We start from the raw sequence: 27,616 nt of genomic DNA, 5'->3' as shown, positions 1-27,616 counted from the left end.
TTTGTCATATCATCTTGAAAATTGGTCAGCTGAGTGTTCATGCAAAGACGATGCCACAGTTTGAAGATTTTGACGATTCATAAAACACTGTTGCCGTGGCAACGTATCGTTGCCGTAATAAACAAAGTACTCTTTGACAGGTTAAAAATGCTCAAATGCTCGCCAAAATTACCACACATATCTGGACCGGCAACCCGTTTGATATTTTAGGGAAACTGCACATGTGTGTGGCAAAATGGCTCCATAGCGCCACCTGGAAAATTTCAAACAGTTACTACGGCCAGTACGTGTCACCTAGAATTATGAAACTTGGTAGGCATATGTAACTCGTCAAGACACACAAAAATGTAATTGACACCCATGCCCAAAACCCAACAGGAAGTCGGCCATTTTGAATTATATGTCATACGTTTTGACGATTTTGGCTCATTTTTAGACATTTTCAAAAGCTATAAACTCAAACAGTGTAACACCAAGAGAGCTGAAATTCGGCCAGGATGTACTCCAGGCATGGGTGATCAAAAGTTATCAAAATGCTCACCTTAAGTCTGAGGGCGTGGCCATGGCGGCCTCGTGAATTTTGATGCTTCGCCATGAAACATCAACTGCTGTGTAACTGCCCTAAACATGCTCCAATCTGCCTCAAACTTTACAGGTGTGATCAGAGTCCAGTCCTGATCACATCCATAGGCCGACATAAACTCTCGGTCGCAGCGCCACCTGGTGGTTGGAAGGAAATGCTCTATAACTAGCCAGGACATGGTCCGATCTGCCTGAAATTTTACATGTGTGATCAGAGTCCAACCCTGATCACATCCATAGGCCAATATACACTCTCAGACGCAGCGCCACCTGGTGGATGGAAGGAAAAGCTCTATAACTAGCCAGGACATGGTCCGATCTGCCTGAAATTTTACATGTGTGATCAGAGTCCAACCCTGATCACATTCATAAGCCAATATACACTCTCAGACGCAGCGCCACCTGGTGGATGGACAGGAAAAGCTCTAGAAGTAGCCTGAATATGCTCCAATCTGCCTGAAATTTTACGTGTGTGATCAGAGTCCGGCCCTCATCGCATCCATAGGCCGACATGCACTCTCGGTCGCAGCGCCACCTGGTGGACGTGCGTGGATTCGCCGACCAGCAAGGATGCGAGGACCCGTCCAACGCTGCTTGCAGCTTTAATTATTATTATTATTATCAATGTTATTATTATTTGTATTATTATTATTATTATTATTATTATCATTATTATTATTATTATTATTATTAGATTTATTATTTTGATTATGATTATCATTATTTTTTTTTTTTATGAATTTTTTAAAATTATATTTCATCTTCAGTGTTTTTACAAAAACTATGATGAGATCAATAATAATAATAATAAAAGTATGAAGATAATAATAACTAAATAAATGATTATTTCTGCTGCTATTGATGATGAAATATTTGCTGTTTATTTTATTATTTTATCTGCTGTTTTCATTTAATATTTTTAATGTTGAAATATTTTGAAATTAGATGTAAATATTATAATTATTGTTGTTAAAATATTAATATTTCATTATAATATAATAGAGTTTTATTCGTTTTAATCAAATACAAAACTATATATTTAAATTCAAAATTATATCTAAACAATTATTCATTATTTTATATTTTAATAAAGATCTGTTAAAAAAAACAATGCTAAATCTATTAAAATGTTCAATACAAAAATAAAACTAATAATAATATTCAGAAAAATAACAAACACACTGAATGACGTCACGCGGCTCCTACGTCAGCAGGTGGCGGCTGCGCGCTGCAGCGGGAGGCTGAACAGCTGCTGCTGCTGCACGAGCCTCCGGTCACCGGCCTGAGAGACGATCATCGATCGATCAGCTGATCGGTGGGTGAGCAGGACAGCGGGTTACCATGACAACCGCAGTCTGGATGTGACGCTTGGTGACGGATCGTTTCAGACAGAGTGACATCACCCATCGATAATCACAGGTATCGACAGGTGAGTGATTTATTTCAACGTTTCAACGGTTATTATCCGGATTGATGACGCACTTCCTCTTTTCCCTCTTTTTATGCATTTTATCAGAGTTCTTTTATTTAATTTTAATTATTATTTTTGCATTTTTATCCAATTTTTAAAACCTTTTATTGTATTTTTTTCTGTTCTATTGCATTTAGATCACTTTTTTCTGCATTTTTCATCAGGATTTTTGCTTTTTGCTGAATATTTTTTGCTTTTTTTTAATACAATATTTTTTTCAACTTTAATTGCATTTGTCATTTTTTTGGTCTGTGTTCTTTTGGATTTATATCACCTTTTTATTGTTTTCTTCAAGACTTTTGCATTTTATAATAACATAATATTGTTTTTTGTTATTTTTGCGATAAATATATAAATATATATACTCCTGGATTATTGTTTATTCGTTTGCTAAAAACATATTTTTTCAACATGGATTCATTTGATTTTTTGTCATATGTCATGTTTTTATCTTTATTATTTCCTCAGATGTTCTTCTTCAGACTCAAACCTACAGAATTTGGGTCGACTTTTTGTTTTTTAAATTAATTTAAACTAAAATTGACTAAAATTTCACAGATCTCTTCATAAATATTCATATTTTGTGGCATTAAATATTCAGAAACAGTCGGTTAAAAGGTTCATAGTTTTCCTGCAGCAGCTGCTCAGCGACCCGCAAAAAACACAAATAAATAATTCAATATTTTCTTAAAACCAGTGACAGTCTGCCGCTTTAAATGTACGACTGTAAAAATACCAACAAATACTGTAAAATAGAGATTTCTTTCTGATTTAAATGAAGTAAAACAACAAATGGCCAAAACCAGAAATCTGCTGAGGATGTTATTCACAGTCTGCCTGGTATTTTTAGTTATTATTTTTACGGTCAACATGTAAATTAAAACAATAAATTATTATTTTTTCCAGGGATTTTATGATATTATTTGTATTTAAATAAAAAATGTTTTGAAAAACAAGGAACTCTTTGAAATAAGTCTTTAAAGAATTATTTACTAGCTTTTCTTTCAGAAAATGTCAAATATCTGATTAAAAAAATTTTCTGTTTTGCGGATTTAAATGAAATAAAACTGTATATTTTTTTTATCCATCCATCCATTATCTATACACCTCTTAATCCTCACTAGGGTCATGGGGGGCTGGAGTCTATCCCAGCTGACTCAGGTGAAGGCAGGGGACACCCTAGACAGGTCACCAGTCTGTCACAGGGCTACATACAGAGACAAACAATCACTCTCACATTCACACCTACGGGCAATTTAGAATGATCAATTAACCTCAGCATATTTTTGGACTGTGGGAGGAAGCCGGAGTACCCGGAGAAAACCCACGCATGCACAGGGAGAACATGCAAACTCCATGCAGAAAGATCCCGGGAAAGCCGGGACGCAAACCAGGGATCTTCTAGCTGCAAGGTGAAAGTGCTAACCACTACACCACTGTGCAGCCCCTATATTTTTTTTTAGGTCTACATAATAATTATTGTTTATTTTATTAGTTTTTATGTGTAATTTACTACAATGGTTAAAGCAGACAACAGCACATTTGTTTTACAATATTAACTGTGTTTTTTTACAGTATTTTAATGGGTTTTTTTAACAGTATTTTACATGTGTATTTTTTTACAGTTTTAACAATGTATTTTTCACGGTATTAACTGTGTACTTTTAAAGTACTATAATTGTGTATTTTGTTTACAGTATTTTAACAGTGGTTTTTTTTACAGTATTAATGGTGTATTTTTTACAGTATTTTAATGGTGTATTTTTACAATATTAACGGTGTATTTTTTACAGTATTTTAACTATATTTTTACAGTATTAACCGTGTATTTTTTACAGTATTAACGGTGTATTTTTTACAGCGTATCTGAGGTTAAAGGAGGTCACGGTGGGCGAGCGAGGCCCACATGAACAGGAGAGAGAGAGTCACGCCCAGAATCTCTTTCTTCCTGCTTGTCCATCCGTGAAAACGTTCCTCCTCCTCCTCAGATGAGCCTCGGATGAGGAGGATGTTGGTGCTGCTGCTGATGAGGAGGATGATGATGATGATGAAGACGAGGCTCTGACCTGGTTTCTTCTTCCTCCTGCAGCTCGTCGTCATGTCGTCCTACTTTTGTCCTCGCTGTGGAGACCAGCATCTCTTCTCGTCCATACCTGAGCTCCGGTCGCACCTGGTCAGCCGACACACCTACGAGACGCTGCTGCTGCTCTCACAGGTACCCAGTACTTCTGCTTATACTTCTACTAATACTTCTACTTCTACTGCACAGAGAATGATGTTTTATTGTTTGTTGACGCATAACGAGTAAATTCACAACAATAATTTACACGTTGACCCTAAAAAACACACAGTTTTGGTAATTTGGTAAAACTAATTCAGTTTCCCTTCATAAATCTTAATTTTTATAAATATAAATTAATTTTCAATCGTTCTTTTATATTTGACAGAAGAATTAGTCCTAATTTTACTGAATATATCTGAAATATGCTTAATAAAATATGAAATCGTGAATACTGAGGGTTTAGAAATGGTAAATAATCTCACAAAATGTTGTTTTGCAGATTTATACAAGTTATATTTAGTCAGATGCTAAATGCTAAATGACAGATTGGTGCCAAAACAATCCCATCAAGAACCTGAAGACCCAAGTCATGACTCAAAAATCTGTCCAAAACGCCTCAAACTTGTCCGAAATGACTTGTAAAATTGGTCCAAAGTGGTTTAAAATTTGCCCAAAATCTAGACTGGTCCCCCCAAAGTCCTGAATAAACCCATCAAGAACCTGAAGAACCACATCAGAAAGATCACAAACTACATTTGTGGTCTTTCTGACTCAGACTACAGTCACTTAAATTGATAGAATAATGATACCGCCACCTCCATGCTTGGTCATAGTCAGGATATTTGATCAACATCAGTTTTTTTTTAAATTTTATGCTTGTTATTGATTTAAACCAGATTGAGTAAAAGTGAAACGTACCCTTCAGGCTCGCGTCCGAAGCTCCAGACCCGGTGCTCTGCTGCCCCTCCCCGGCCCCACCGCATCCCAGAACCAGAGCTCCTCTCTGGGCACGGAGCCCCTCGGCTTCCCCCTGCCTCTGGCCTGCCTGGACCTGGCACCGTCTTCGGCCTCCGTCCGGCTGCTCAGGGAGATGTTCGGCTCCTGGGACCGCCGGCCTCCAAAGGACCCTTCCACCGCTCTGGCCCTGCCCGGGCCTCGGGACTCCTTTCCTGGGGAGCAGCTGGGCGAGGCGGGGGTCTCTCTGGGGCTGCCGGTGGGCATCGGGCTGGAGGAGCGGCTGGGGCTGGGCCTCGACCGGAGGATCGCCCGGACGTTCGCCGAGGTGGAGGAGAGGGTGAACCGCCGGGTGGGCCGGCTGAGGGCGGAGCTACAGAGGAGGGAGGCGGAGCTACAGCAGGAGAGGCGGGACGGGGAGCGTCTGAGGGGAGAGAAGCTGGAGGTGGAGGAGAAGGCGGCGTACCTGTCCAGACAGGTGGGTGGACCAATGTCAGCGCTCTGGTAGCCGATCCACACCCCGATCTGAGCTCTGATCTCCACCTTTCAGGTCTCAGCTGGCGTGGAGATGATGGAGCGACTGAAGAAAGAGCTGGAAGGAAAAGAAGAAGAGCTGAACGAACAGCACCGGTCAGTATCTCAAGGTCCTTTAGTTCTGCCTAAAGGACAAAATAACACAAAAAATGTCCACAATGACCAAAAAGTGGTTAAAAATGGCTAAGAATTTATTCAAAATGACTAAAATTGTGTCCAAAATGACTGAAATTTGTCCAAAAGGACTCAAACTTGGTCCAAAATGACTAAGAATTGGTTCAAAATGACTCAAAATTTGCCCAAAATGACCAAACCTCTCTAAATGGACTCTTGAAACCTGTCCAAAATTATTTTAAACAATGGTAAAAATGACTCATAATTGGTCTGAAAGTACTCAGTGGTAAGAAAAAAATGGTTCCATCAGGCTAGAATGAAGGTTCTAGACTGGTCCCCCCAAAGTCCTGAATGAAACCCATCAAGAACCTGAAGAACTAAGACAGAAAGACCACACATGTAGTACATGTGTGGTCTTTGATGAGACTGTAAAGGACTGAACAGACAGGGAGAGGACACGTCACATTTAGTCTGCATCACACGCTAACACACTGTAACACACACATTAACACACACATTAACACACACTGCTGTGGGGTGATAGATGGAAGGCGACAGCGAGGCCTCAGGCTGGTTGTTTTTGAGGTCAGTCTGAGTTTTGTTCCTCAGAATTCTTTTCCATAAAAGCCATTTTTAGACGAAGCGGTTTTTACTGATGTGTTCTTCTGCAGGGAGATGGTCGACATCGAGTGTTTTCTGAGAGAGACGGCAGAGAAGGAGGCTGAAGCCAAGTCCAGACTTCAGGTGAAGACAAAATGACAACAAACGAACGAGAGATGATGAAAAATAAAGAGACGATGCAAAATGACACAAGACACAAAACGAGACAAAGGTGGTGAAAAATGACTACAAAGAGACGCAAAGTGACCACAGAGATACAAAACCCAAAAATAGACACAAAGTGACACCAAAGTGACAAAATTTCCAACAAAGTAACAAAAAATGTCATCAAAGAGTAACAAAATGATACAAAAATAACAAAAAATGATACAAAGGGGGACACAAAATTACTACAAAGTGACACAAACCCCAAAAATAGACACGAATGACATCAAAAAGACACACAGTGATGGAAAATGGCACCAAAGCGACACAATATTACAACAAAGGAACAAAAAATACGGAACAGAAAATAACACAAGATGGCACCAAAGACACAAAAGTAATGCAAAATCATGCAAAATGGCACCAAAGTGACATAAAAACAAAAAAGACACAAAATGACAGTGACACAAAAGTATACAAAAGTGACAATTTCTAACGTAACAAAAAAAACACTAAATGACATCAGTAATAAACAAAATGATACAAAAGTGGGACAAAATGACTACAAAGAGACGTACAGTGACTACAGAGACACAAAACCTCAAAAACAGACACAAACGGTACCAAAGTGACATCACATGACAACAAAAAAAAAACACAAAATGGCACTAAAGAGACACAAAACAGCACCTACTGATGCAAAATGAGCCCCAAAAGATCAAAGAAATGACACAAAATGGCTCCAAAGTGACACTAAATGACTCTACAGTGAAACTAAGTGACACTAAATGACTCTACAGTGAAACTAAGTGACACTAAATGACTCTACAGTGAAACTAAGTGACACTAAATGACTCTACAGTGAAACTAAGTGACACTAAATGACTCTACAGTGAAACTAAGTGACACTAAATGACTCTACAGTGAAACTAAAGGGCTCCAGACACACCGTCCTCTGACTGTTCCAGGTTTTCATCGAGACGTTGTTGGATCGAGCTGACCGAGCCGAGAGACAACTGCTGCTGCTGGGTTCTCATCAGAACCACTTCAGAGACCGATACGTGGACCCATACCACCTGGCCCAGGTGTACCCGCCCAGCGCCGGACGAGGAGGTCGCAGTCTGGACAGCAGCACCGATGACATCATCACCACCAAGACGCAGGGGACCATGGGAAACCGGGTAAAGAACTGCAACCTTTATTCAGTCAGACAGAGTTACTGTGATCCAACAGTCTGATTAAGGACGTCTTCTCCGTGTGTTTGGGTCCAGAGGAGCTACAGCGTCTCCGGGTCCTACCGGCTGGGGGACCACCTGGACTACAGGTATCTGAACACCTAAACACCTAGACACCTGAGACACCTGGTCCAGTAAGACCACAGTTATGGAGGCCTGTCTCTCGTTTGTCTCCTCCAGCGGTCTGACCGGCAGGATGAGGACCTTGTCTCTGGGCTCGGGGGGGTGGGACTGTGAGGGCGGGTCGGTCCACCTCCACCTGCCCCACTACGCTCCATCCTGGACCAGACCAGAACCAGGAGGAAGGATGGACCGGGTCTGGTACGTACAGGATACTGGTGGACACTGGTGGATACTGGTGGACACTGGTGGTAATTGGTGGATACTGGTGGACACTAGTGGACACTGGTGGACATTGGTGGATACTGGTGGACACTGGTGGACATTGGTGGATACTGGTGGACAGTGGTGGACACTGGTGGACATTGGTGGATACTGGTGGACACTGGTGGATACTGGTGGACACTGGTGGACATTGGTGGATACTGGTGGACACTGGTGGACATTGGTGGATACTGGTGAACATTGGTGGACACTGGTGGATACTAGTGAACATTGGTGGATACTGGTGGATACTAGTGAACATTGGTGGATACTGGTGGACACTGGTGGATACTAGTGGATACTAGTGAACATTGGTGGATACTGGTGGACACTGCTGGACATTGGTGGACACTAGTGGACACTAGTGGACACTGGTGGATACTGGTGGATACTGGTGAACATTGGTGGATACTGGTGGACACTGGTGGACATTGGTGGATACTGGTGTTCATTGGTAGATATTGGTGGATACTGGTGAACATTGGTGGATACTGGTGAACATTGGTTGATAATGGTGGATACTGGTGAACATTGGTAGATACTGGTGGATACTGGTGAACAATGGTGGATACTGGTGAACAATGGTGGACACTAATGGACATTGGTTAATACTGGTGAACATTGGTGGATACTAGTGGATACTAGTGAACATTAGTGGAAACTGGTGGATACTGGTGTTCATTGGTAGATACTGGTGGCCACTGGTGGAGATAGTTTTCTTCTTGTGTGTCTTCAGGGCTGGGGAGGGAGGATGGGGGAGGACGTGGAACAGAAGAAACCTTCGTCACCACAGCACCGAGGAGGAGGATGAGGAGGAGGAGGAGGAGGAAGAGGAGGAGGAAGGTTTGTGGAGCAGCACTGAGATGAGGAGGCTCATCTTCGCCAGGACAAACACACCAGGTTCAGGTAAGACACTTGTTTCCTGTCTGCTAGTCGGTGAAGCTGAGGCTCTTTCACAATAAAAGTCTTCCTCCTCCCAGATGCTCCCTCCTCCCTGCACTCCACCCCCTCCAATCGCCGTGGCGACAGGCAGCTGGGGGCAGACACCCTGAGGTTGAGGGCGGGGCTGTTGTGTGTCTTCCCTTATTTGGACGTGCGCTCGTTGCTGCGTGCGGCCGAGGTGTGCTCTGATTGGCGGTTCGTCGCCAGACACCCGGCGGTTTGGACACGCCTCCGGCTGGAGAACGCCAAAGTGTCGACCGAGGTAGAGGAGGCTTCATCTTCATCACCTGCCGCTAGCGTCTTATACAACATGTAAATATATGGTCTCCACTGGTTACCTGGTTACCATGGCAGCCGGCAGTGGGCGTGGCCTGTCAGGCTGCAGGTGAACAGATCGTAGAGTTGATGCTGGAAACAGGAAAAATGTGCAGAAGATCTGAGAGAAAAACATTTAGATGTTCAACAAAGAGACACCAAAGACACAAAATAATACAAACTGACGACAAATTAACACAAAACGACAAGATGTAAAATGACACAAAATTACAACAAAGAAGGACCAAAAATGACAACAAAGAGACACAAAATGATGCAAAACACTGAACATTTCACAGTTTTAATGTGTTTTTGTGAGTTTTTTGTGCGTTTAATGTTTGTTTTAATGTGTTTTTTGTATGTTTTGTGTGTTTGTGTGCAGTTCCTGACCACTCTGTCTCAGTGGTGCACTCAGACCCAGTCTATGATCCTCAACAACCTGAAGCCTCGAAGCCGACGAGTCGACGAGACCCGAGACGATTACCATAGAAACACACGGTAACACAAACATTAAACTATAGCGACAAGTAGGAAGAGTTCAACCAGAGACAGATTCTCCTTTTATTGTTTTCAACGATTAATTATGGACCATTTAATTTGGCTTCTAATGACAGGAATTTACAAAAAAAAATACACTTTGATATCAAAATGAAAAGCGTTGGCTGTTTGCTTCACAACATGATGGTGCCTCCACCGTGCTTCACATCATGATACCTCCACCACCATGCTTCACATAGTGATGATGGTATGGATGGTGTATTTGTCAAACATCTCGTCGTCTGATGGTCATAAAGCTCCATTCTGGTCTCCTCAGACCAAAGAACCTTCTTCCAGGTGGTCTTGGTGTCCTCCCTGTCTAGTCTCTTTCTTCTTGGTCTAAGTTTCTGAGGACGTTCTGCTCTAAGGTTCCATTTTCCTTCCATTTCCTGATGATGATGAATTTAACTGGACTCCAAAAAGCCAAATTAAACTGATCCTGATTCAGTGATGAAGAGCAGTAAAGGTGGGAACATTCCAAGGAATACTTCCATGTGTACTTTATGTACACACAGTAACACAGTACCACAGTAGTACACAGTACACAGTAGTACACAGTACACAGTAGTACATAGTACACAGTAATACGTAGTACACAGTAGTACATAATACCCAGTAGTACAGCTGTCAGGGATTACTGTCGCTGCGTCACACTGAGAGAAGAAGGTAAAAGCCTTTCTTATCTCTTCAAAAGGAAAAATGTGCATGTTGCCGTGGTAACGCCATCTAATTTCAGCAAGAGTGCTGCCGTCGTCTGATTGGTCAGATGTAGCTGTAAGCAGTAACAGGTTACTGAGAGCATTATGGGTAATGTAGTCTCTGTGTTTCAGGGGCAGTATGGAGTCGGGGGTGGAGGCTCTGCTGAGGTCAGCAGGGGGCAGTCTGCTCCACCTGTCCATCTCTCAGTGTCCTCACATCCTGACTGACAGGATGCTGTGGTTGGCCAGCTGCTACTGCAGGAACCTGACTACGCTCACATACAGGTGAGACTGTCTACCTGTCTAACTCATTACCTGTCTATTTACCTGTCTGTATGTTTAACTGTCTACCTGTCCATCTGTCTACCTGTCCATCTGTTTACTTGTCCGTCTGTCCATCTGTCTACCTGTCCACCTGTCCATCTGTCTCCCTGTCCTTCAGGAGTTCTTCAGACCCTCTCAGTCAGGAGGTCCTCTGGGCCCTGGGTGCTGGCTGTAGGAGCATCAGCAGCCTGCAGGTGGCGCCGGCTCACCCCTGGTCAGTTTAAAGTCTGTCGGACGGTTTTATATTTTAGAGTTTTTATCTCCACAACATCGTTAGAACCTTTTAGAACCTTTAGAACCCCATTAAACTCATTTTAAACTCTCGAGGAGAATGCTACCTTCATCTCTTCTTCCTTTCAGCCAACAACCAACTCGGTTTGGGAACCGCTGCTTGCAGACGATTGGTCGATGTTGGCCACACCTCCGCTCGCTCAGTGTGGGCGGGGCCGGCTGTGGGACTCAGGGATTGGTTACTGTTGGTGAGTGGAAGACACGTGTGATTGGTGCCTTTTGTTACCAGAAATTCTTGATAACTCCACAGTGTTGATAGCGTGCTTTGTTTCAGTTTTCATTATTTTTTGATTACATGTATGCAAACAAAGAATGAAATAGCACTAGTAGTAATACTAGCATAAAATAATAGCGTGACAAAACTACATGTTAGCATAAAAACTAATAATGGTGCAAAATACTAACATTAGCATTAAAAACATACATTAGCATGCTAGCATTGCCAAAAATTAATGTCAACATTATGTTAGCATTAAAAACTGACAGCAGTGTAAAATGCTAGTATTAGCATTTAAAGCATACATTAGAATGTTAGCATTGCTTAACATTAATTTTAACATAATGTTTGCATAAAAAATAATAGTGTAAAATACAAGTATTAGCACTAAAAACACACATATTAGTATGTTAGTATTGTCTAAAATTAACGCGAACATAATGTTAGCATAAAAACTTAATAATAGTGTAAAACACTAGTATTAGCATTAAAAACATACATTAGTATGCTAGGGTTGCCTGAAATTAACTCTATCATAATGTCAGCATAAAAAACAATAATAGTGTAAAATACCAGTATTAGCATTAAAAATATACATACTAGCATGTTAGCATTGCCCAAAAGTAAACATGAACATAATGTTAGCATAAAAACTAATCTTAACGTAAAATACAAGTATTAGCATTAAAAACATACATTAGCATGTTAGCATTGCATAAAAATAATGTTAACAAAATGTTGTGTTTGTTGTGTATATGTTGTGTTATGTGTGTTTGTTTTGTGTGTGTTTTGTGTTTGTGTTTTGTGTTGTATGTGTTGTGTTTTGTGCATGTTGTGTGTTTGTTGTGTTTTGTGTGTTGTGTTTTTTGTGTGTGTATTGTGTATTTGTTGTGTGTTTTGTGTGTTTGTTTTTTGTGTTGTGTTTGTTGTGTATTTTGTGTGCAGTGCGTAGCTGCCCTCACCTGCAGCTGTTGGAGTTGGAGCATATTACCGACCTGGGCCTGCAGGCGGCGACAGAGCTGAGCAGAGCTGGACTGAAGGAGCTCCAGACCCTGATCCTGACCCACACCCCGGTCAGCGGCCAGGCCCTGCTGCACCTCCACAGTGAGTCTGGACCTGAACATGACCAGTGACCAGGTGAGCTGTGAGGCGCTAACCGTTGTTTACCTGGACAGGTGTGTGCGACAACATCAGGTCCATCGTGGTCGAGGTGTCGCCGTCGGATTATTTCGAAGATCCCGACTCTCAGGAAGCTCAGCACCTGTTTGGAGAGATCATCAGTACGCTGCAGGTGAGTTTACCTGAAAAAAACTAAACATAAAGGATGAATACTGCTCTCTGATTGGCTGTCAGGTGTTGAGCTTATTGGAAATGAATGAGAAGCATCCAGACATCATGACACTGCCACCGCCATGCTTTATCCATGATGCTGCCACCACCGTGCTTTAATCATGATGCTGCCACCACCGTGCTTCACATCATGATGCGGAGAACAGGTCAACTGAGGACACCATCACCATTGTGCTAGAGCATATAAACACCTATGCGAGGCTGCTCTTCGTCGACTACAGCTCGGCATTCAATACAATCTGGGCCTTCAAACTCCGAGCCAAACTCCTTAGCCTGGGATTAAACATCACCCTGTGCAATTGGATTGTGGACTTTTTAACAAACCGCACACAGAGTTTGAGAGTTGATGGGCACACCTCCTCTTCAATCCTCATTAACACCGGAGCCCCCCAAGGATGTGTGCTCAGTCCACTGCTCTACACTCTGTTCACACACATGCTCCAACACCTCTCCATCAAATCTCATTGTCAAATTCACCGACGACACCACAGTGCTCGGCCTCATCAACAATAACAATGAGACACCATACAGGACTGAGGTACAACGTCTACTGTCATGATGTGAAAACAATAACTTGGCTTTGAACATCAGGAAGACCAAGGAAATTATTGTTGATTTCTACAGGAACAGACAACAGAACCACTCTCCATTGGCAGTGAGGTGTTGGAGAGAGTGTCAAACTTTAAATACCTGGGAGTAGTCATATCGGAGGACCTGTCCTGGAGTATTAACACCTCCTCAGCTGTGGGGAAAGTACAACAACGACTGTACTACCTACGGAAGCTGAATAGTGCCCAAATGCCAAAGCAGGTGATGGTGAACTTCTACAACTGTGCCATCAGCAGTGTTTTAACATACGGATTCTTAGTGTGGTTCTCCAGCTGCACTAAAGCTGACTAGCAGGTACTCCAGCGGGTGGTAAAAACAGCAGGAAAGATCACTGGGATTACCCTCCCAGAGATCAGTACCATCTATACCACCCGCTGTCTGAGGAGAGAGCACAACGTAATGTGTGATCAACACCACCCTGCGCATCACCTGTTCCACCTGTTGCCTTCAGGTAGAAGGTCCAGATCCATAAGAGCCCGAACCACTAGACTAGCCCAGAGTCTGTATCCTCAGGCAGTGAGGCTGCTAAACTGTTACATCACTGTCACATCATGATGCTGCCACCACCAAGCTTCATGTCATGATGCTGCCACCACCGTGCTTCACATCATGATGCTGTCATAGGTGTCTTAGTGTCCTCTGTTTCCTTCCATTTCTTCATGATGGATTTAACTGTTTGTTGTGTTGTTTGTTGTCTTTGTTGTCTTCAGGTTCTTCAGAAGCGTCCTGGACTGAGCGACGTCCTGCAGGTCATAGCTGAAGGATTTTTCTGAAGTCTTCCAGAGGTCCATCCTGGAGCCTCCGACTACGATCCTGAATCCTCCGACTGCGATCCTGAATCCTCCGACTACGATCCTGACTCTTGAACCCTGAAGCACAATCTCCCTTTTTCTACTTTAGTCTTTGTAGAAACAAAAATCCTTCTCACAACCCCAGAAACTTCCCTTCTCACTCTATTTTTACAAGAACTTAAACCTGAACAATCCCAGATCTCCTCTAAGAAACTTTATTCACAGCTTTACCTTCACCTTCCTGAACCTCGAGCTCCCAATGAGTCCAAGAGAATCCCTGTCCTGAAGAAGCCATAGTTCCTGTGGAGAAGATAGAAGACCTTGAAGACTGAATGAATCCTTTAGTTTGAATCAATCCTTTAGTTTGAATAAAACCTTCAGTTTGAATCAGTCCTTTAGTTTTACCTTTAAAAAAGCACAACCCTCAAATGCACAAAGACTTTTTGCACCAGAAAGAACTTCTGCACCAAAGACGTCAAACGGAGTCGAGATGTTTTGATGAAAAATCTGTTTCTACGTCAATAAATCATGTTTCTCATCACGTCTGAAGCTTCCTGTTTGATCTGGATGACTTTAAAATCTATAATAAAGGTTCGTTTTCTACAGTTTATGAATTTAACAGTTTATTATTATTTTAGAGATTATACCTGGAGATAATTTATGTGTTAGTGTGTATCTATGTGTGTGGATCTATCTATGTGTGTATCTATGTGTATCTATGTGTGTGTGTGTGATAAGCTGCTGCAGGACGAAGGTCTAGTTCAAAGGTCTATCTTCAGGTGTGTGTCAGTGATCATGTGACGCTGACGGACTGTAAACAACCAGTGTGTCGTGGTGAGAGTGTGCATTTCTGTGTATTTCCGTGTGTTTTTGTGTGTTTTCGAGCGTCACCATGGTTTTCCTCAGACGGACGCTGCTGCTTCGCTACCTGCTGCTGGCGGCCATGTTGGCTCTGCTGCTCTTCGTCAGCTCCTTCTGGCTGCGTGAGTTTAAACGGCCATGTTGGCTCCGCCTCTACCGCAGTTTCCACCTCTAGTATTAACAGAGTACGTGTTAGCGAGTAGATGTAGCATTAAAGGGTAAATGTAGTACTAGAGGGTAAATGTAGTGTTAGAGGGAAAACGTAGTATCAGAGGGTAAATGTAGCATTAAAGGTAAATGTAGTACTACAGGGTAAACGTAGTACTAGAGGGTAAATGTAGTGTTAGAGGCCAAATGTAGTACTAGAGGGTAAATGTAGTGTTAGAGGGTAAATGAGGTACTAGAAGGAAAATGTAGCATTTAAGGTAAATGTAGCATTAAAGGTAAATCTAGCATTAAAGGTAAATGTAGTACTAGAGGGTAAATGTAGTACTAGAGGGTAAATGTAGTGTTGGAGGGTAAATGTAGTACTAGAGGTTAAATGTAGTACTATGGGGTAAATGTAGTGTTGGAGGGTAAGTGTACTAGAGGTTAAATGTAGTGTTAGAGGATAAATGTAGTGTGAGAGGGTAAATGTAGTGTTAGAGGGTAAATGTAGTGTTAGAGAGTAAGTGTAGTATTAGAGGGTAAGTGTAGCGTTAGAGGGTAAATGTAGTACTAGAGGGTAAATGCAGTGTTAGAGGGAAAACGTAGCATTAGAGGGTAAATGTAGCATTAAAGGTATATGTAGTACTAGAGGGTAAGTGTAGTGTTAGAGGGCAAATGTAGTGTTAGAGGGCAAATGTAGTACTAGAGGGCAAATGTAGCATTAAAGGTAAATGTAGTACTAGAGGGTGAATGTAGTGTTGGAGGGTAAATGTAGTACTAGAGATTAAATGTAGTACTAGGGGATAAATGTAGTCTTAGAGGGTAAATGTACTAGAGGTTAAATGTAGTGTTAGAGGGTAAATGTAGTGTGAGAGGGTAAATGTAGTGTTAGAGGGTAAATGTAGTGTTAGAGAGTAAGTGTAGTATTAGAGGGTAAGTGTAGTGTTAGAGGGTAAATGTAGTACTAGGGGTAAATGCAGTGTTAGAGGGAAAACGTAGTATTAGAGGGTAAATGTAGCATTAAAGGTAAATGTAGTACTAGAGGGTAAATGTAGTGTTAGAGGGCAAATGTAGTGTTAGAGGGCAAATGTAGTACTAGAGGGCAAATGTAGCATTAAAGGTAAATGTAGCATTAAAGGTAAATGTAGTACTAGAGGGTAAATGTAGTACTAGAGGGTAAATGTAGTGTTAGAGGGTAAATGTAGTACTAGAGGGTAAATGTAGTACTAGAGGGTAAATGTAGTATAAGAAGGTAAATGTAGTACATCTGGAGCCAAACAGCTAGCTTAGCTGCTAAAACCACATCAAATGCTATTAGGCACCGACCAAACTTCAAACCCTTAAAATTGGTTTTATTGCCACCTTCACAAATAGTTTCTGTATTTATGTAAAGTATTACTTAAGACATTGGCTCAGGAATGATTTCCAGTTAAATTATCGCTGAATGCTAACATGTTTGTGTTTTCAGCTCAGGGTGGAGGCCGAGATTGTGGCACCGCATGGCAGCCATGTTTGAGTTTTTACAGCCAAAGGGTACGACAGACACACAAACACCCCGAAAAACCTTCACCTGAAAACCAAAGGGGTACCGGGGGTGAATATCAGTTGTAATGACAACTGTTCGCGACAAATTAAAGAACACTGAGTCTAAATGGTGAAATTAGCTCGTAACACCCCAAATAGTCTTTTAAAGTAAATATAACAAACAACTCATCAACTGATTGATTTTTCTTTTTCAGCCTGAGCCTCTGTTGGTTGCTGCACAGTGGGCGGAGCCAGAGGAAGCCCCGCCCCTCATAAAGGAGTGTCCTGGCCAGTCGTTTCAGGCCTGGCGTCTGCTGCTGTACCTGAAGTCCTGCCTGTCCAAAAACGATGACGTCCTGTTAGAGTCCTACCTGCTGAGCTGGGATCAGCTGATCAAGTAGGGGAACCTTACAGTGTTGTTCAGGACAAATGATCCAGACAGGAAGTCTGTTGAGATGTTTGGATTCAGTAGACCCACAGTTACCAAGGAAACGGCAGGTTGTTTTAGTGTCTATATCTCTGATTTGAGCTTCTCACGTCAGTTTTCTAATAAAGTTTCTTGGTTTTTGAATATTACGAAGCAACTGAATGATTTCCCATGAAGAACAGACAATGGAACTAATCTGCGATAACCGTGTACGGAAGTCCAAACTAAAAAATCATTACGTTAAGAAGAGACACGAACTGTAAACTGTCTGCTGTTTCTGATGAATCTCTTTTGTCTCCTCAGCTTCATGGAGTCTCTTGGGTCGATGGTGAGTTTCTTCTCTCAGAAAGTGAAAGAAAAGGTTGTGCTGATTCGAGAGTTGTCGCTCAAACACAAAGCAGAGGCTCATGGGAAACCTGACTCTGGACTACAAACCCCAGCAGCGTTTGGACTGAAAGAAGGGGTGAGGCTGCCAATCTCCCACTAAAACACACCAGGGTGACATGAAACTGTAACTTAGGGCTGATTTTTAACGTCTTTTCTTGGAGGCGTACCATTCGCTTCGGTCCATGGTGGAGGCGGAGCTAAAAGCGGGCATGGTCGACTTCAGCTACCGCACCGATTCGGGCTGCCGGACGCTGCTGCGGCTGCATCGGTCGCTCCTCTGGCTAAAGCTGATGCTGGAGGGTTTGGCCGACGGACCAGATGCCCGCGGACGATACAAAACCCCTGGAGAGCTGAGCAGGTAGCAGCAGCCCGGTCATAGGTAAGTCCTCATTAGGACACCTGCCCACCTAACGGTCTTCTTCCCTCAGGGACGCCTACCAGGTGGCCTTGGCCCCCCACCACCCCTGGGTGCTCCGCCAGGCCGCCGAGTTGGTCTTCCTCGCCCTCCCCAACAGGAAGTACTTTCTGCAGCTGGTATGTGTGCAGGAGCAGCGGGAGGCGACGCCCGTCCTGCGGATCATCATCCACGCCCTGACGCTGGTCCACACCAGAACTCAACGGATCCTCCAAGAGCACGGCATGCTGGAGCTGCCCTGACCAAGAACCACCGGACACAACCGGAGGAAGTCCGACTGGAACAGAGACCGTTCTCTTATGCTGCCTTCAGGAAGGAAATGACATTTTTATATTTTTCACAAAGTATTATTTTAGTCACGTCAGAACAAAAACTCACTAACATCTTTGTCGGAGGAGCGGGTTTTTATACATCTTGATCTTCAGACTGGGATCAGGGCTGATGAAGGCACTTTTTAACTTATTAAACTCAGTGCTTTGTTTACGTTCACTGTCTCACAAATGTCATGAATCTGAATAATGTTCTCAATAAATGCAGCATTTTCAATCAATAACTGATAAACTTGTAACATAAATTGACCCCTGTTGTCATTTGACATTGCGGTCATTGGCCACTGTTACACATGAATACTGCCCTCGTCAGTCCTGTCTTGTTTTAAAACATGACGTCAGAAAGTATCACAGAAGTCTTTGTCATGGTGCCCACTTTACTGGCTAAACCCCCATAATGCTCTCTGCTTGACAACATTAACTTCCTGTAGTCTAAGTTACGTCTCCTCTGATCACTACTGCATTAAACAGTAACAGAATTTCCCCTCGTGGGATGAATAAGGGGTAATAAACAGGCTCCACCTGGTGGTGTAATCAGGTACTACAGCTGATCTACAATACTTCAGGTGGGTATAATCTTCTAAAATTATATAATGGATTGCAGGCAATGCAAAAAAAACACCAATATCATTGGAAAGGGTGAGTTCTGTTGTTGAGAAACAATATCGACCTGGAGACTTATTCAGTCGAAAGGCAGGAGTTTGAAAATGGCGAGATGGAGGCTAGATGGAGAGTAGTATTCAGGTTGCAACTTCAATACAAGTCTCCATCTCGACATATAAACTACTCCAACACATTTTTCTTTTCAACTCTTCAGCGGCAGGTGACACTGGAAAGGTCGATTTGTGAGGTTACACTGGATGTTTGTTCCACAGTGAAGCAAAAAATACTTCAAGAGTAACTCAACCAAGAAGAAGGGATGTGAATTAGGATGTAAGTGTGTCCAGCGAAGTAAGGTCCAGAAGCTACGGGTTCATTCCAACAAAACTACATCAGTTTCTAGACTTCAGCAAAGATATATATTTGCAACAGTTAGCTTGACATGAGCTGTATACAAAGCTACACAGAGACTACGAAGGCCACATTTTTCTCCTAAAGGCCTGGACATGAAGATTTTGACTGATCTGTCTGGGGGTTTCAGGCTGATGAGAAGCTTCAGGAGGTGGATGGATGGAGGAAGGGGTTCTCCTCGGCCTGGTGGCTCTTCATGTGGGTCTTCAGACAGTGGCTCTGGGTGAAGGCCTTGCTGCAGACGCTGCACTCATACGGTCGCTCTCCGTTGTGGGTCCTCATGTGGACCGTCAGGTGTTCCTGCCGAGAACACGCCTTCCCACAAACCCCGCAGACGAAGCGTTTGATGCCCAGGTGGCTCCTGACGTGGCAGATCAGGGTGTTCTTACGTTTGAAGAAGCGTCCGCACTCGTTGCAGCCGTACGGCGCCTCGCCGCTGTGAACTCGCATGTGGGCCTTGAGCTGACCGTTGGCCACGAAGCCTTTGCTGCAGACGACGCAGACGAATGGCTTCTCGTTGGTGTGCGTCCTGACATGGAGCGTCAGGCTGGAGCTGGACAGGAACGTCTTGCAGCAGATGTGGCAGAGGTACTGCCGCTCTCTGACCGTGTGGATCTTCTCGTGGGACTTCAGAGTGCCGGACAGTTTGAAACGCTTCCCGCAGACCTCGCAGCCGTAGCGCCGCTCCCCCGAGTGGGTCAGCTTGTGTCGGTTCAAAGACCTGCGGTCATACAGTGACAGACCGCAGATGTTGCAGATGTATTTGTCTCTGCCGGTGTGCAGTTTGCAGTGAGCTCTGAGCTGCGCCTTCAGACCGAATGATTTCTGGCAAATGTCACATTTGTGCGGTTTATCTGCCACGTGGACCCAGCGGTGGGTGGTCAGGATGGACATGTGGGTGAAGGACTTGTTGCAGACGTTGCATGTAAATGGTCGCTCTCCGGTGTGCAGGGAGTTGTGGCGGTTGAGGCTGTGGAGGGTGAAGAAAGGTTTCCCGCACTGCGAACAGTCGAATGTTTTTTGATGTTTTCTAAGATGTCCCTTCAAGTCTCCCTCAGACTCCAGTCGATCTCCACACACTCCACAGACAGTCTGAGACTCGTCCACGTGACTCCAGGCGTGTCTGATCAGGCTGCCCTGGTTCCGGTACCAGATTCTACACACTCTACACGGGTTCTTACTCTTCTTACTGTGGATTTCCATGATCTTGGAGCGGCCGGTTTTGGGCATTTCCTTCGACGACTTTGGGTTCCACTCCTCGTCTCCCTGGAATTCCGCTTCACAGTCTCGGTCCACGCTGGAGTCCACTTGAGTCTCAGCTACATCTTCTTTGATTTCCAGGTCGTGTTGTTGTGATGTTGAGATCACGGCGTCCACTCTGGCTCCATCTACATGTTGAACAAAGCTGCTGTGGAGGGAAAGTTTAACATCAGTTTGATCTGTCTTTAGTGTTTCAGTAATTAAAACAGCATTTAATATTTGATGTTTTACTGGTAATCCAACAAAGTTACTCCAAATTCTTTCCCATTACCTTGAATGAAGCTCGGCTCTGTCAGACTTTATCACCACAGCATCGATGGGCAGAGGTTCGTTGTTTGGTTCTTCTTTCTCCTCTCCTGGCTGCAACAGTTTGTTCCCACGTTAATGTTTTAAAGACATTATACTAGTTTTAGTTGTTTTTAGTGGACACTTGACATCAGTGAGTACCTTCAGCCTGATGTAGAGGAGAGTCTTCCTGATCCCGGTGGATCTCGTGGTCCGATAGATCTCGTCTGGCGTCAGACTGTTCACCATAAGCCTCTGCAGCCTCTTGCTTCGGTCAGCCTTGAAGATGTTGAACGGTTTGTTGTCTCCGGCCAGCTGAGGGAAGGTGGACCTCAGCAGGTCCAAGAAGTCGGCCTCCTGTAGACCACGAGGACAGCTGAAGTCCTTTATGGACGACCTCAGCAACACTGAAACAGAGACAGCAGGAGGTCCAGATCAACTCATCTTCATCAAACATGCTACCTGTCAACTTCAGGCAGAACCAAATAACTTCTAGATGTGACTGGACCAGAGACCATGCTGTGAAGACCAGAGGAGGCATCACTCAGACGACAGTTCAGGGTAAAGCAGAGAGCATTGTGGGAGTTTAGCTAGCAGCGGGCACCATGACAAAGACTAATTTGAGACTTAATGACTTCCAACCAGAGCTTCATTTAGCCAAACTGGGATCTACGATTACAGCGGTTGATGTGACAGTTTTTTCTGCGACCTGAGTAACTACAAAGAAGCATAAAAACTTAGCTCAGATGTCCAAACTTCAATAAAATATTATTTCTCATGAACTTAATTAGGATTTCTGTTAATATACTGGACTAAATGTGAGTACTGGTTGAGGTGGCGTCCATTTACCTGATTCTGAGACCTTGTTGGTCTCAGGGTCGTCCAGCATGCAGATCCTGAGGAGGTGGTGAGTTGGTTCTTCACCGAGTCGAGGTCTTCCTCGCCTCCTCCTGTCAGACTGACCTCTGGGAGACGATAACCCAATAGAAGAAAAAACACGACATGAGTTAATGCAGTCTGAAGAACAACTAGATCTGAGAGGTTTTGTTCCTGATTACCTCGGTGTTGTTCCGGTTTGATTGGCCAACGTTGTGCTGGATCTGCCATCATCTTCTGGTTCCTGTGGAGGATGAAGGTTTTCACTGCAGCTCCCAGGACCCTCTGCTGTCTGGAAAAGTTCCCAAAAAACAGGCACAACTCCCTAAATGTCACCTTATCAGCCCGTGACTAACATAATGAAAAGACAAGCATCAAATCTGGCTCAAATGTCTCCCTGTAGGCGGACGATAGACACAAAGATTGTAAAAGATTTTGTCTTGTTGGCCTGGAATCTGTCTTGGACGAGTTTAACTTCATCAGGACTCAGTCAGTGCAGTACCTTCAGCCGGATGTAGAGGGCAGAGTTCCCGGCGGACCCGATGACCCGGCAGATCTCCTCTGGAGTCAGAGTCTCCACGTTCAGAGGCTGAAGTCTCCTGCTTTTGTCGGTCATGAAAACGTCAAAAGGTTGTTCACCAGCCAGCTGAGGAAAGCTGGACCTCAGCAGGACCAGGAAGTCCTCCTCCTGAAGACCTCGAGGACACTGGAGCTCCTGAACTGGGTACTTCCTAAACACTGGAATAGAAGCCAAGAAAAGAATAAAATATGAGCAACGAGACTTTGCCACTGATCAAGTTCAAGTCATTTTATATTTACTATCTCCCAATCCCAATTTCTCAGATAATACACAGTTTAAGCATCATAGATCAGCTGTAGTTCCTGGTTGTTCCACCAGGTGGAGCCTCTTCCTGTTTACTACTGCAGAGACTAGAGGAGGCGTCACTCAGACTACAGTTAAAGCAGAGCATTCTGGGAGTTAAGCAGGAACGGGCACCATGACAAAGACTAATGTGGTGGTTAATGACCTCCAACCTCCAATATTATCAGTGTACAACAGAAAAAACTGCACTTTTAGCTGCTCGGATGGACGTTTGTTTCTACGCACCAAATTGAATAATTGCGAAAGTATCAGACTTCTGTTTTTAAAAGTCCATCACACCCAAATGTGCACTTTTTAAAGGGCGTGTTTTGGTTTGAAAGGTTGATCTGATGCAGTTTTACTTTCTGACAGGATACTTACAGACGTATTCTATTCAAATACCACCCTCTAACTATGTGGACATGTAGAGGTTGATCCCTCTTCCTGTTTAACACTGTAGACACCAGAGGAGGCGTCACTTGGATTACAATTAGGAGAGCATTATAGGAGTTTAGCTCGTAATAGGGCACCATGACAAAGACTGCTGTGGCTGTTCATGACTTCCAACCAGAACTTCTTTAACTCTCCTGTTGTCTTCATTTACGGGCACCAAAAAATATTGTTTCCTTGTCTGAAAAAAATCCCAAAATTCAGCAAAAAAATTCCCCAAATTTCTGAAAACTTGCAAAACTTTTGCCAAATTTGGCAAGAAAATTCTATTAAATATTTTCAAAAAATGAGTAAAAATCTTCCCCAAAATTCCTAAAAATATCTAAAGTGATTCCATATATATGAATGAAACTTCGAATATTTTCTTTAAGAACATTCACATAAAAATCAACCAAAATCCAGTGATATTGGCTGTGATTTTGGTTGATTTTGTCGTGAATGTTCTTAAGAAACATTTTTAACATTTCTTTTTTTCCACCAAAAAATTTTCAAAGATTTCCCAAAAATGTTGAAAATGTGGACATCAGAAGTTTCACTGTGAAAATATATTTTTATTTCCACATTTTCAAACTTTAAAACGGGTCAGTTTTGACCCACAGGACGACATGAGGGTTAATACAAACTGGGATTAACGATGACAGCGGTTGATGAGACAGAGCGGCGTTGGCATCCAAATCATGTCCGAAGACTAAAATCTAAATACCAGCATGAGACAGGCGTCAATCAACCAGTTATTAACCAATAATTCTTCAGATTTCCAGAAAAATTATAGTATGTTTACACAGCATCCTGCCAGAAACAAACCTCTGGATTTATGCTCTAGTCGATACAAAAAAAACAGCTTGATCCGGCTCAATTCTGATCTTTAAACTCGCCTCAGGACATCCAAATTATTAGAAACTGCACTTGAAAGAATGAAATATAAATGAATCTTTTTCTATTTATATTTCTGTGTAAATCAATAAATGGACAGAATGATGAGCTCAGAGTACCAGTGTTGGACAGCATGTCGCCCTGAGACGCCTCCAGGACTCGGACCTTCAGATCCAGGCGGTTCTGAGTGTCGCTGAGCCGAGGTCTGCCGGACTTCTTCCTGACAGACGGGACTCTGGGCGACAACGACCTGCAGGACGACGACAGGTTCTGATTGGCTGCTGGTCTCACAGTCAGTTACATATGCGGTATAAAAGGGTTTTAAGTACAGTGATCCAGGAAGTAGTCTGGTCCTTAGGTACTGCTGTCATAGTACAAATGTTCTTAAAACTGTTTTCTGTTGATTGACAAGTTGATGATTAAAGAAAATTAAGATGTTTGTTTCATGTTCTCCCCAAACAAATCAGACATTTAGATATTTTCTCAGATGATAAAACAGTGTTGGCCCAAATATCACACTACCCTGAATATAGGACTACCCTGATTATAGTACTACCCTGATTACAGGACTACCCTGATTATAAGACTACCCTGATTATAGGACTACCCTGATTATAGGACTACTCTGATTATAGGACTACCCTGATTACAGGACTACCCTGATTATAGGACTACTCTGATTATAGGACTACTCTGATTATAAGACTACCCTGATTATAGGACTACCCTGATTATAGGACTACTCTGATTATAGGACTACCCTGATTATAGGACTACTCTGATTATAAGACTACCCTGATTATAAGACTACCCTGATTATAGGACTACCCTGATTATAGGACTACTCTGATTATAGGACTACCCTGATTATAACACTACCCTGATTATAAGACTACCTTACCTGGACGGAGTTTGGTAATCTGGGTCCTTCAGATCTTCTAGTTGCTGTATGGGTCTGGCTGCTGGTCGCCCCTCTTCATCATCATCATCATCATCATCACCATCGCCATCGCTGTTGTTGTACCAGAGGAAGCTCCCAGAGTTCTGATCACCTGGACTCACCTGCTGCTCCTCTTTGTTGTCACCAATGACCTCCAGCTCACGGCCGTCCACGTCATGCAGCAGATCTTTGAGTTTTCAGGCGCAACAAGAGGAAATCTGATCAGTATTCCAACTGAGGGGAGATCTAAGCCATGTTTCCACATCAACAGAGCAGGGATCAGGAATAAACTGTAAAAGCTGAGTTAAAATTACAATATTCAGTGTATTTTTGTTGCGTTTGAAGAAGTCAAACTATAAATTAAATCATGAAAAGTTGTGTAGTTTCCATTTATTATGTGTCCGATGTTTGCAGGTTTACCAGCAAGTGACTAAATGTCAAATTAGACGTTTTTGAATGTTTTGAATGTTAAATTTGATACATTTACTTCATTTATAATATTAGGCGGAACTTGTTTTGTCGTTTGTTTTCACCAAATTCAGCCACACCGATGACTTCAGTTCATTTGGAGTCAACTCTGAGGAAATGCTGAGTAAATATTTTAGAAGTTGTTGTCATTTTGTCTGTTTGTGGTCATTTAATGTCACTTTTGTGTCCCATATTGTTAATTTCGTGGATGCTTTTGTTCCATTTTGGTCATTCAGGGACACATTTAAGACATTTTGTGTATTCTTGTTTCCATTTTGTCTGTTTTACATTATCAACTTAACCGATTTTAGTCGTTGCGTTTAGTTGTGTAAATGACATTATTATAAGTGATGTAGTTTCCTTTTATTATGTGTCTGACGTCTGTACGTTTGTCAGCGAGAATTAAAACATGAAATTCGCTGATTTTTGAATGAAGCTCCACAAGTCTATGTTAAACGACTACAGAACCCATAAACTAACTGTTCAAGATGAGGCAATTTACAAAATGTAGTTTAACTTTTTGTTTCTACATTAATGCTGAATTGTTCATTAAAACTTGTTCATGTCGTTTAAAGTCTGTAGGTTTGGCAGTGAGTAGTTAAATGACAAATCAGACGTTTTTGAAATTAAGTTTGACGAACCTTTGAAGCAACTGTGACTTAATTTATAATATTAGGTGGAATTTTGTTCTGTTCAGATTAATCCCAAATCGTAAATTACATCATTATAGGTTGAGTTAATTTCCTTTTAATGCTGCTTGAGGTCCGCATGTTTGTCAGTGAACAAGAAAATGTTAAATTTGTCGATTTTGAGGTGGAGTTTGACAAACAACAATTAGACATTAAATTGGTATAAAGTTCTGTGAAAACTTTTGCTATTTATAATATTCAGAAGAACTTTGTTGTGTTTAGATTAATGCCAAATTCTAAAAGAGATCATTTTAAGTTTATTTTGTTTTTATGTCGTTTGATGTCTGTATTGTTTTTGTTGTGGGTTCTTAATAATAAAGCCGTTACTTGAAGAAGAAGGTACTTTATATAAAACTTCATCACATGTACAGACAGGAACCTTAAACATGTCTGAGCTCTGAGCTTAATCTACTCACAGACCCCGAACGCCCCCTACTGTCCGGAGGTATAAGCAGCATTCAAATGAACCATTGATACTAGGCAAATATGCATTTGCTGTTATCATTACAATGTCCACAGATTTGCCAGCGAACAAGAAAATATTGAATTCGTCGATTTTTGAATGAAGTTTGGCGAACCACAATTAGGCGTTAAATTGGTGTTAAGTGGAAATTGATTCTATTTATAATATTTAGAAGAATTTTTTCGTGTTTAAATTAATGCCGAATTGTTAATCGTGTAGTTTAAACTTGTTACTTTAACAACTTTAACGTCTGTTTGTTCTCCAGGCAACAATCAAATGTTAAACCGGCCGTTTTTTAGCCGGAGTTCTGCACCGACCTCTCCTCTCCAGCTGGACATGAGGCTGCAGCAGCTCCAGCTGTCTCCGCTGCCGGTCGATCTCCCGCCTGAAGCCCGAAGCCTCCTCCTCGTAGTCGGCCATCGTCCGCTCCACCACCGCCAGGATCTCCCGGGCCGCGGTGTTCAGCCTGTCGGTGATGATTCCTCGGAGGATGTCGCTCTTCGACATGGATCCGTGGAACTGCTCTGAGTCGCTCTGCGTCCAGAAAAACATCTCGACCCTCCAGTAGAAACACCAACTGCAGACGGATCTCACACGGTTCCGGTGCAGCCGCGAACAGGCTCCGTGCAGAAACAACGACTCGTTCAGACGTTCATTTAATTCTTTTCAAACTTTTCTTTTTTAAAATATCATTTTTATAATATTATAACTTAAAATAATATAATAATTATTAGAAAAATACTAAATTGTTACCGAATCATCATTTCTTGTAAACTGTGAAATTTAAATATTGATCCTAAAATTATTTAAAACTAAATACAAACATATAATATAAACTAAATATAACAATATAAAATTAAATATAAATAATAAAAAATTAAATACTAATAATAGAAAACTAAATATAAATAAATAACGAAAAATAAAATAGTAATAAATATTGATTACTTTGTATTTTTGCAAATATTATGTCTTAATTTTAAAATATAAAAAATAAAGTTAAAAATTAGATGCAGAAAATAAAGTATGAGGCAATAAAAGTAAATTATATAAAAAAACAATAAAAATAAAAGTATTTCTTCTTCACATTTTTCTCGTGATATTTAAAACATTTTTTTAAAAAAACTTAATTTTAACTAACGTTACACGAAGTTTAAAGTTCTTAAAAATAAAC

General features: G+C 42.2%; 3 protein-coding genes across 5 annotated transcripts; 2 read left to right on the top strand and 1 right to left on the bottom strand.

Annotated features, from left to right (window-relative positions):
- The first annotated feature begins 1,805 nt into the window (after positions 1–1,805).
- On the top strand, positions 1,806–14,785 carry LOC111585545 (F-box only protein 41-like). 3 transcript variants are annotated; one of them, XM_055007619.1, is made up of 17 exons: positions 1,806–2,001; positions 4,143–4,268; positions 5,041–5,547; positions 5,620–5,699; positions 6,389–6,461; positions 7,451–7,663; positions 7,754–7,806; positions 7,898–8,038; positions 8,838–9,007; positions 9,082–9,305; positions 9,741–9,856; positions 10,726–10,878; positions 11,036–11,131; positions 11,278–11,396; positions 12,371–12,529; positions 12,601–12,716; positions 14,095–14,785. In XM_055007619.1, the coding sequence occupies exons 2-17, from the start codon at positions 4,152–4,154 to the stop codon at positions 14,155–14,157; spliced, it is 2,400 nt and encodes a 799-aa protein (XP_054863594.1). In that variant the 5' UTR covers positions 1,806–2,001; positions 4,143–4,151; the 3' UTR covers positions 14,158–14,785. The 3 variants fall into 3 exon arrangements, with proteins under 3 accessions (XP_054863594.1, XP_035797341.2, XP_054863593.1); XM_035941448.2 differs by having other exon boundaries at positions 1,806–2,011; XM_055007618.1 differs by lacking the exon at positions 1,806–2,001 and having other exon boundaries at positions 4,034–4,268.
- A 171-nt stretch (positions 14,786–14,956) lies between these two features.
- gltpd2a (glycolipid transfer protein domain containing 2a) lies at positions 14,957–18,178 on the top strand. The gene is made up of 6 exons (XM_023295097.3): positions 14,957–15,158; positions 16,652–16,716; positions 16,923–17,104; positions 17,438–17,597; positions 17,683–17,879; positions 17,950–18,178. The coding sequence occupies exons 1-6, from the start codon at positions 15,068–15,070 to the stop codon at positions 18,176–18,178; spliced, it is 924 nt and encodes a 307-aa protein (XP_023150865.1). The 5' UTR covers positions 14,957–15,067.
- Positions 18,179–18,243: 65 nt separating this feature from the next.
- Positions 18,244–27,050, bottom strand: LOC111585547 (zinc finger protein 568-like). Its single transcript, XM_023295096.3, has 9 exons — positions 26,760–27,050; positions 24,784–25,009; positions 24,002–24,132; positions 22,200–22,435; positions 21,880–21,989; positions 21,671–21,786; positions 20,984–21,228; positions 20,808–20,896; positions 18,244–20,684 (listed from the first exon to the last, which is right to left on the bottom strand). The coding sequence occupies exons 1-9, from the start codon at positions 26,992–26,994 to the stop codon at positions 19,421–19,423; spliced, it is 2,652 nt and encodes an 883-aa protein (XP_023150864.1). The 5' UTR covers positions 26,995–27,050; the 3' UTR covers positions 18,244–19,420.
- Positions 27,051–27,616: the final 566 nt, after the last annotated feature.

The sequence above is a fragment of the Amphiprion ocellaris genome, chromosome 23 (genome assembly GCF_022539595.1).
Source record: "Amphiprion ocellaris isolate individual 3 ecotype Okinawa chromosome 23, ASM2253959v1, whole genome shotgun sequence".
NCBI classification, from domain to species: Eukaryota; Metazoa; Chordata; class Actinopteri; family Pomacentridae; genus Amphiprion; species Amphiprion ocellaris.
This window is presented reverse-complemented; position numbering and strand designations above follow the sequence as displayed.

Bases quoted from the DNA above. Each gene is read 5' to 3' on its own strand.
- gltpd2a (XM_023295097.3), top strand. From the start codon at position 15,068: ATGGTTTTCCTCAGACGGACGCTGCTGCTTCGCTACCTGCTGCTGGCG. The intron at 16,717-16,922 runs GTACGACAGACA...TTTCTTTTTCAG, and splicing joins TGAGTTTTTACAGCCAAAGG to CCTGAGCCTCTGTTGGTTGC. The intron at 17,105-17,437 runs GTAGGGGAACCT...TTGTCTCCTCAG, and splicing joins AGCTGGGATCAGCTGATCAA to CTTCATGGAGTCTCTTGGGT.
- LOC111585547 (XM_023295096.3), bottom strand. From the start codon at position 26,994: ATGTTTTTCTGGACGCAGAGCGACTCAGAGCAGTTCCACGGATCCATG. The intron at 24,133-24,783 runs GTAAGGTAGTCT...GTCGTCCTGCAG, and splicing joins GATTACCAAACTCCGTCCAG to GTCGTTGTCGCCCAGAGTCC. The intron at 22,436-24,001 runs GTACTCTGAGCT...CTTCTATTCCAG, and splicing joins CGACATGCTGTCCAACACTG to TGTTTAGGAAGTACCCAGTT.
- LOC111585545 (XM_055007619.1), top strand. From the start codon at position 4,152: ATGTCGTCCTACTTTTGTCCTCGCTGTGGAGACCAGCATCTCTTCTCG. The intron at 6,462-7,450 runs GTGAAGACAAAA...TGACTGTTCCAG, and splicing joins AAGCCAAGTCCAGACTTCAG to GTTTTCATCGAGACGTTGTT. The intron at 7,664-7,753 runs GTAAAGAACTGC...GTTTGGGTCCAG, and splicing joins AGGGGACCATGGGAAACCGG to AGGAGCTACAGCGTCTCCGG.